Genomic DNA, 8,485 nt, shown 5'->3' on the forward strand with positions numbered 1-8,485 from the left:
TATAATATAAGTGATCATATAAAACTTGTAATTAAAAGTTTGAAATCTTTTTCATTAAAACATGCAAATATTGCCAATAATTTGTAATATTGTTTCACGATGTCTGCAGAATTTTATATTTTGTTTAATATGATTATAAAAAATAATTACATTAAAACAACAAACATGACATACACATGAGTATATTTTAATAAAATCAAAAAGAATAATTTCTATGGAATAATTTAGAAAGTAACATTTAATATAAAACATTTACTTACTTGAGGAAAGGGCACTGTTGGTAGTTTCATCAGCACTTTGGACGTCATTTTTATAAGTTTTTTGTTAACACAAACCAGAATTTGTTCTTTTAATTGCCTTCCTCTTATCAATTTTTATTATCTATTATTCTCGCCAGTGGAATCTCACATTCAACAGTCACGCACCAGCACAATTGTATAGCCTAAGTTTTTTAGCATAAATGAAGCTTCTTCAAGTTTTATCAGCAACCTAAGAGAAAAGACATAATTTTACAATTAGTATTACTTGCAAGAATCTAGATATTTTTTTTCTAAAACTACAAAGTATTCTAATTCTCCCTTGATTCTGTAAAAATTTATATTGTTTCTCAAAAATATAAATACAAAAATAATTTTGCATTATTCGTTCTACGCCTCGTGAAATAATTAGAGAAGAGAAAAAAACGATAAATGAAAAAAATGCGATAGAAAACAAAATCTTGTAAATACTTATGACGATTTATTTCTAGATCGAACACGCTGCGAAAATAATACAGTCACTGACGCGTATTCTTCATATGACTATTGCAAAAGAGATAACTGAAAATTGTAGATTTCAAAAATATTTCTCATTCGAATCTTACGGCATACGCCATGTAAGGGGAGTCTTTTAACTCTGCCAAGAATTAACGATCACCAGAAAATCACGACGACGGAGCGAAAAGACTTTGACACGCTATTTCGATAAATAATGCTACATGTGTGTCGAGAGATATTTGAGAAAAACAATCTCACGCAGATCAAGATACCTTACCGAATGTATTTGAGCTTGCAAAAGGTTTGATAGGGCGAAAAGCGGATGAAAATTGCGAGCGCAGCGAAATCCGAAGATTGAATGAGAACGTCCTGCGCGCACATCGTGACGTCACGTCACGCCGATTGGTCAGCGATGTTCGATCACATGGCGCGTTTTGCAATCGGAGATTTGAATAATTTCCACGCGATTCATCGGAATCATTTCGGAGTCATTCTCCTCGTAATGGCGTAAAAACATATCGCTGAAATATCAATCGCTCGATATGAAATTTTATTTATACAACCGCGTTATCGCGTTCCTGAAACGAATTGCTAAGGATTCCGAGTTCACGTTCGAATTTCGCGCGCTTTCGTCGACCGACGTGTCATCCGCCTTTCCCAAAGGGGTGCTCCGATATTTCCTCGCCCCGTGTTTTCCATCCAAAACCATTTCCCGCAGAGCTATTTTCAACGCTCTCTCGTCAACGCGATGAATCATCGCGATTTTTTAAATTAATCGCATAATTAAACCGAAGCGGCGCAAACCGTAACGTTGCTGTCGCTAATATCGGAGTAGAACGGACGCCAAGGAAGCGTGCGATGAGCACCGCCGATTCGACGAGGATACACCCCATTCGTCGTGGGTTTACCCGCGCCTTCCGAACCTCGTTTGGGAATAGTATTGATCCATGTAGCCGCGCCCATGCCTTTTCCGATCGTATCGCCCCGCGTAGCCGTCGCTTCCAAACACAAGATCGACGATAAAAACCTTTAACGTTTATTTTTCGCCTCGTTGCCGACGCGACAGAGAAATAATTGCACGACTATTTGTCTCATCTATATGCGCGGAAAAAATCGGATGTAAAAAACTAAAAGAAATTTTAGTTTAAAATTTATCTTTGAACGCGTAAAAGATCTTTTCGTAGGGCTTGTTTTTTGGAATTATTCTCTGCACACGATTTGATTCAATTTCAGCTTGTAATTCAATTACGAATATCGTGATCAAACGATTTAAAGAATTTTACGATTTACGTATATTTCGCTCAATCATACTATGTAACAAAAATTCCGTATTAATAACAGAGTAATATGATATGATCAAAGTAACAAATATGTTATTGTTATTGTCCTTTGGAATTTGACACGTAGAAAAATACATTTTGGTATTCTACGAATGTTTATTATAAATATCGATCACAAAATATATCATCGTTATTTAACAAACAATCTTACTCCGAATAATATATATATGTATACATACAGTAATTATTTTCGAGAAAGAGAGGGAGAAAAAATTTGAGAAGAAAAAAAGATATCGATTTTACACCAATATCAGCCCAGTTCAGGAAAGGAACCAAAAGGAACTTATCTCCATGTTCATCTTCCGCGTTCCCATGCAAGAAATCGTGCCCCAGTGTATCTCGTTTTATAAAATTATACTTACTTTCCTTTGATATCCGTTATTTATGGCACGGCTGAGGGGACGCGAATAAATGCACAAAACCGCGAACAAACCTTCGGAGTAACGAACATAACCAAGGAAGGATGTCGCTCCTCTTGAATCCCGCGGAATCCGCTTATCTGAACGATAACGAAACGGAAAACTTGTTCCTTTCCGAGGACGAAAGCGAAGATTATAATTTTAAGGTAGATTCTCTCGAAACAACTTTCCATATATACAGTCATATATCATTCTGCTCACACACATTTATACATATTATATTTTTTCCACACATGTTACTGTTGCTTTTGAAAAGAGATTCACTTTGTTCTTTTTATTTTTTTAAGTACGTACCTGAAAATCGTTTCAAGTACATAGTAAGGGATGTACGTAGACAAAGATGTCGAGAGGAAGAAGAGAATGTATGGGCTTCTTTCGTTAAACAACAAGAGTTGAATGGTTATGATAAAAATGGTATTCAGCCCTCTGTTCAAAGTATTAAACAGCTATTGGATGAAGGTATGAAGGAAGCGGATAAAGAACTTAAAAGACTGGAGATAGATATTCTGCCTGATAGAATAGAAGAATGCAGTAGAATTGGAAATAATCAAAAGAAAAGACTAAGGGTAAGAGCAGATCTTCTATGAAGATAATACTATAAGGAGATATTGATAAATTGCTAAAGCTCGCATAATAATAGGTAAATAATATCAGGGATTTGACTCCGAAGAAGATGCCAATTACGAGAGACACTGGAACAGCTAGCAGCAATTTACTTCTTACAATTCCTGAAGAGGAGAATACTCCCACTTATGAAAGAAAACAAGAGCCTGAACATTTTAAGTCATATGTCAGAAAATCTCGCTCTGGTCACGCGATATCGCGAAAGATGCAACCTTCATTGAAGCAGCTTCATCATACGACTAATGATATCGAGTACAATTCCAGTCCTGAAAGTAGCGCACGTCGCGACGATGTCGCAGATGGAGTTATTCATATACGACCGGATCCATTTATCATGCACAAAATTCTGACAATGCAAAAGAAAGTCTGCAATCTATTGGATGAAATTGCGTTCAGATTAGGAAATATTCCAGCGCCGGATGGCATTAAAGATTTGCAGAGGCGGCAGCAGTGCGTTGCCGAATTCGTCGTACGATTTTCGAGAAATTATCTGTATGATCTCAATCGATACGTGAAAGACATCCAGAGGCATATGTGCATTATATCGCCGCGAGCGATAGTAAGACCGAATCACAGAAGCCTCGGACTACACATGCACGCTATTGAGCATAAGCTACTTGCCGCTCATCAGTTACTGCTGCATGCATTAGTTGCTTATTGCAAACACATTCCTAGTTCTATTCTCAAGGGACATCCAGGAAAGTTTAGAGAGATATTACAAGTAGTTATCGATCTAAAGACTATGTGCGATAGGCTCCATTTGAACTATCTTGATTCAGGGGACACTGATATTTTGTCACTGGTAATGTTTTATTTATTATTATGAATTTATGATATATTTTGTATATATGTAAATATAAATTGCATTTTTTCTGCACCTAACAAAAGTGCAAGATTTAAATTCGCTTACAGGTTTTCTAATTATAGGGAAAAACTATTGAGAGTAAGTGCAATACCATTTTGTCCAAGTTGAAACTTCATGTAGATAGCGATCTCCTTGATCCTAATAAAACGTCGTCGATGGCATCCTTTACTTCGCATTCGACAAATAAAAAACGGCTCAATCGCAAACAGTTATCTAATCGTTTAAGTATGTATAGTATGGAAAATGCCAAAGCTTCCAAAAGTAATCCTAAACATAAAACAAGTATGTAAATCTATTTTTGATACAAGTAATTTAAATATATTTTATAATTTATATTAGCTTATATAAATTATATGCATATTGTGCATAATTTTTTTAGATTATTATCAGAAGGATAAAAAGTATAATACAATAGATACACATGTTAAAAAAATCTCTAATGAATCAATATCCAATCAGCCATATGCCAGTCCTGTAACATCGCCTAAGGATAAAAATCAAATTAGCATTAGAAAACATAGAACATATGCAAAAGAGGAGGATATAAAAACTATGATGGATATGTTACCTATAGATTCAGATAATGTAAAGAATTTACCTATAGAATAAACATATTCTAACATTAAAATATCAATATTCTTTATATGCTTCGTAGTGCAGCAATTTTGAAACACAGGAAAGACATAATACAATGCTCACAAGAAGAATACCCAAAGCGTCGGGCAAAACTTCTGACAACTTGCAAGATTCGAAACAATCAGAAAGTATAGAAAATATTGTTAAAAACACTACCACAAATAACGATGATGAATTGGTAAAAAAAGTGACGATGATAACAGAAGAACATTTATCCAGCTTAGTACCAATTATAGCGGATCTTATGTCTTATGTTTCCAATAAGGTGAACTACAACAATAATAAGTAAATTATCTCTTGCGTCCAAAATAAAATTCAATAAACTCAATTAGCTTAATAATTTGATTACACTGTACACATTTTTCAAATTTACATATATAGCAAAATGAATCAGAGGTGATGCCAGTTACGAAATCAACCGCAAATACGCTAATGAATTTTCTGCAGAAATATCAATCGCCTAAGAGCACAAAAATCAGCACGAATACCAGTTGTGATATATGTCATTCTTCCATAGGAAGCAGTTGTGAATGTGCACACCTTAAAACAAACAGGTGATTGTTTAAACTGTATTTTATAAATATACTTCATATTTTTTTAATTTCTTACTCGATACTAAAAGAGAAAAATAAGAGATAAAAATTAATATTTTGTTTTCATTATAAGAACTTTAACTGGAACGCGAAAGAATGGTAAAAATATGCGACTGATTTGCATGTCATCGATAGAAAATGAATCAAAGGCACTGCGTTATTGCGACGCATCGTGCCAAGCAAACTGTGAAAGTTTAACGGAATTGTCAGATTTTGAAATAAAGGTAAATTATAAAGGAATAATAAAAAATAACTAAAGAAATTATGAGTATAAAGGATAAAATTTTATACTAATTAATTATAATGTATTAATAGATGAAGGAAGGAAAACGCATTACAAATTCGTTGAATAATATCGAGCTCGTTGTTTCCGAGGAAACCGAAATGAATTTTCTGAAATATAGACGTGAATATCAGCGTTTGGTGCAATTGGTTCCAATGTATTCCAGCAACACACAAAATAAACCATGGGACATTGTCGCATGGTAAGTATAATATTAAAAAATGCATTGTGTGAGAATTTTAGACACATATACGCGTGTACATGTGCATCTATGTAGACAACAAATTATATTGCTTTACAGGATATCTGATAAACTCATAGATGAATTAATAATGGAGATCTCAAAAGAATTACAAATAAACGATGTCATACAGAAGTTATTTGAGTTAGAATTTCAGGAATTCTAATGCTATTGTCCATCTCACACATATCAAATATGGAAAATGCACAAAAAGGAATCATATAAAGAATTCTATATAAATTTGAGATATTTTATATATATATATATGTAAACTGATAAAAAATTTTGAAAATAAAATATTATTTTCTAAATATATATATAGCTCTCTCTTTCTTACTTATTAACTTTATAATATCTTTATATTTATCTGATTTATATATGTGTACTTGGGATCTGACAGACTCCAAACAGGTTTCTTACTTGGGATCTGACAGACCTCAAATAGGTTTTCCACTGTGATCTAATAAATCCCAAGCAAGTTTTCCATTTGGGGTCTGTCAGACCTCAAGTAGGTTTTTCATTTGGGGTCTGTCAGGCCCCAAGTAGGTTTTAAAATCTCTCTCTTGAAGATTTCTGCTTCTTATTTCTCACATATGTTTTCTTTATATCAGCGATCTATTACTGAAAATAGAATGTAACACAAAGTATTTTAATTCGTTTCTAAATATAAAAAATTGTAACGTTTTTAAAACTTATTTGAAAGAATTTTGAATATATCCAAAAGGAAACATAAAACCTCCGTTAATACAGCAAAAAGAAAGTACAATTATAAACAAATTTATTTATATAAATTATTTCTTGACTATTATAACATATTGAATTGTCAAGCTATACGAACTGTCAAAATATGCCGTCTCCGCGACAGCTACTCATGAAGGAGAGAGTTTTATTTGGACATTGTTCGATTGGACACAACAAGCGCGTTCAGGAAACACAACTGTTGAGCATCGTCTTATTAACACTCGACGTTGATTTGTTCTAGAAGTAAGAACCAATCACGTTCGATTGCTACTCAACGGTTGTGTCTCCTGAACGCACCCAACCATTCATATCGACCAGTGTCTAGGGTAACCAGCATAATTGACCAATCAATGAGTCTCATTTTCAACTGGGCAGAAACGCAAGCACGGAAAAGTATGAATGATTTGATCACATTCGAAGGGCAAGGGGCGCTGTAATTGACCCTTATGTGCCGCCATGTGCCATGGCCATTATGTTTCCAAGATAGAGTTTGTGTAATTTGATTTATCTTGATTTATTCCTGTTTATTCCGATAAATGGGTAAATCATAATGAACCGACAAATTATTCTGAAACTTTACAAGGATATTCTGAGATACGGAGAAACTTTGAAATTCACAAATAAGGGGTACTTTCGACACAGAATACGAGTAGCTTTTAAGGATAATAAAAATCTGACCGACAAAGCGATGATAGATTTTCAACTAAAGGTAATTATGCTGGTTTTAATTACGTGCGAGTGATATATCATTAATATATATTATATAAATAACCTCTCTTGTATTTTCTTATAAATCATATCAATAGAATGCATGCTTCTTTTCAATGTTTATTGCATTCACAACATGGGATTATATTGTGTATTTGTATATAAAAAATTTAATATTAATCTTATTTTAGTATATTTTTTTTTTTTGTATTTGCATGTTATAGATATATCTATCAATATAAACCGCTATACCATTTTTCAATTATAAAATTTTTGTTGTATTTTCCATGTCATAATATTAAAAGTTTTATATTGAGATAATCCAGAAGTAATAAATTTTTTTTCTCATTTCAGAAAGGTATGAAATTTTTGGAAGCCAAAAAAGTGATATAAATCTCGTTTTATAATACAAGAGACCAAGTATGAAAATATAGTCTTTACTCTTCACTGGATTTTTGTCCTCTAAGACATACTTCCCATACAACATTTTATAAAGAGAATCATGTTCGCAACATTCTTATCAATGTGTCAAAAGACTCACAATAGGATTTGTTTGTCAATCAACTGTAAGGAGTTCTTGATATTGAATGAAGTGATTAATAAATGTGAAAATATGCCAATTCGTAGCAAGTCGTTCAAACGTCATCTCGATTACTCGAAGGTGCCCAAACTGGACGAAGCTGATCTCGAAGAACAATTCATTCGTGGCAGTGGTCCTGGTGGCCAGGCAACAAACAAGACAAATAATGCAGTATTGTTAAAGCACAAACCAACTGGACTTGTTGTCAAATGTCATGAAACTAGAAGTCTATGGGACAATAAGAAACGCGCGCGCGAAATCATGGTAACAAAACTCGATAATTTGCTGAATAAGGAGCATTCCATCGAAGCTCAGATACAAATCCTGGAGAAAAAACAGCAAATACAAAAAGACTATAAAAGAAGAAAGCTGACCGAGATGAGAAAAGCCTTTCAGGAACGTGAAGGCTTGACATAATGTTCGATTTATTTTATGTACATTTCATCCAGGATATATATATTAATTATAGTTTTAGAAATAAACAAAGTATACACAGATTGTGTTATTTTTAGTTTAAAATAAATTAAGAATCAAAATGCTTTTTAAAATATAATCGACTTAAGAATCAGTGGCACTTCAAAGTTGATCAAATTGTACCATAAATTATCTAATTCTGAAATTGCTAGATAAATAAAAAGCTTTTGATTTTAGAAATTGTAATTATATCGTTACACCATAATTTTTGTTATTATTTGACTAA

The 8,485-nt window shown here is 33.2% G+C and overlaps 4 protein-coding genes across 8 annotated transcripts in view; 3 read left to right on the top strand and 1 right to left on the bottom strand.

The window, feature by feature from the left end:
• The window catches only part of LOC115243488, a 5,078-nt gene extending 2,538 nt beyond the window's left edge, over positions 1 to 2,540 (bottom strand). For 2 of the 4 annotated variants that reach the window (XM_029820550.1, XM_029820547.1), the window contains exons 1-2: positions 1,033 to 1,153; positions 260 to 489 (exon numbers count right to left, since the gene is read on the bottom strand). In XM_029820550.1, the coding sequence (XP_029676410.1) occupies positions 260 to 308 (49 nt within the window). In that variant the 5' untranslated portion in view covers positions 309 to 489; positions 1,033 to 1,153. Of the gene's footprint in view, positions 1 to 259; positions 490 to 728; positions 841 to 1,032; positions 1,154 to 2,457 lie in introns of those variants that run through there. The other 2 variants (XM_029820548.1, XM_029820549.1) reach the window with 2 other exon arrangements.
• Positions 2,541 to 2,558: 18 nt separating this feature from the next.
• On the top strand, positions 2,559 to 6,067 carry LOC115243487. 2 transcript variants are annotated; one of them, XM_029820544.1, is made up of 10 exons: positions 2,559 to 2,660; positions 2,802 to 3,080; positions 3,155 to 3,940; positions 4,066 to 4,285; positions 4,383 to 4,588; positions 4,659 to 4,904; positions 5,021 to 5,193; positions 5,306 to 5,456; positions 5,548 to 5,717; positions 5,817 to 6,067. In XM_029820544.1, exons 1-10 carry the CDS (start codon positions 2,559 to 2,561, stop codon positions 5,920 to 5,922), a joined length of 2,439 nt encoding a protein of 812 aa, XP_029676404.1. In that variant the 3' UTR covers positions 5,923 to 6,067. The 2 variants fall into 2 exon arrangements, with proteins under 2 accessions (XP_029676404.1, XP_029676406.1); XM_029820546.1 differs by lacking the exon at positions 2,559 to 2,660 and having other exon boundaries at positions 2,943 to 3,080; positions 3,169 to 3,940.
• Positions 6,068 to 7,013: 946 nt separating this feature from the next.
• On the top strand, positions 7,014 to 7,609 carry LOC115243410. Its single transcript, XM_029820373.1, has 2 exons — positions 7,014 to 7,206; positions 7,560 to 7,609. Exons 1-2 carry the CDS (start codon positions 7,048 to 7,050, stop codon positions 7,596 to 7,598), a joined length of 198 nt encoding a protein of 65 aa, XP_029676233.1. The 5' UTR covers positions 7,014 to 7,047; the 3' UTR covers positions 7,599 to 7,609.
• LOC115243409 (probable peptide chain release factor C12orf65 homolog, mitochondrial) lies at positions 7,603 to 8,439 on the top strand. Its single transcript, XM_029820371.1, has one exon. It carries the CDS (start codon positions 7,708 to 7,710, stop codon positions 8,200 to 8,202), a length of 495 nt encoding a protein of 164 aa, XP_029676231.1. The 5' UTR covers positions 7,603 to 7,707; the 3' UTR covers positions 8,203 to 8,439.
• Positions 8,440 to 8,485: the final 46 nt, after the last annotated feature.

This window comes from Formica exsecta, unplaced genomic scaffold, assembly GCF_003651465.1.
Source record: "Formica exsecta isolate Colony F162 unplaced genomic scaffold, ASM365146v1 scaffold72, whole genome shotgun sequence".
NCBI lineage: Eukaryota > Metazoa > Arthropoda > Insecta > Hymenoptera > Formicidae > Formica > Formica exsecta.

Coding starts and splice junctions, on each gene's coding strand:
- LOC115243410 (XM_029820373.1), top strand. CDS start 7,048: ATGAACCGACAAATTATTCTGAAACTTTACAAGGATATTCTGAGATAC. Junction 7,207..7,559: donor TGATAGATTTTCAACTAAAG/GTAATTATGCTG, acceptor TTCTCATTTCAG/AAAGGTATGAAATTTTTGGA.
- LOC115243409 (XM_029820371.1), top strand. CDS start 7,708: ATGTTCGCAACATTCTTATCAATGTGTCAAAAGACTCACAATAGGATT.
- LOC115243487 (XM_029820544.1), top strand. CDS start 2,559: ATGTCGCTCCTCTTGAATCCCGCGGAATCCGCTTATCTGAACGATAAC. Junction 3,081..3,154: donor ATCAAAAGAAAAGACTAAGG/GTAAGAGCAGAT, acceptor GCATAATAATAG/GTAAATAATATCAGGGATTT. Junction 5,718..5,816: donor CCATGGGACATTGTCGCATG/GTAAGTATAATA, acceptor ATTGCTTTACAG/GATATCTGATAAACTCATAG.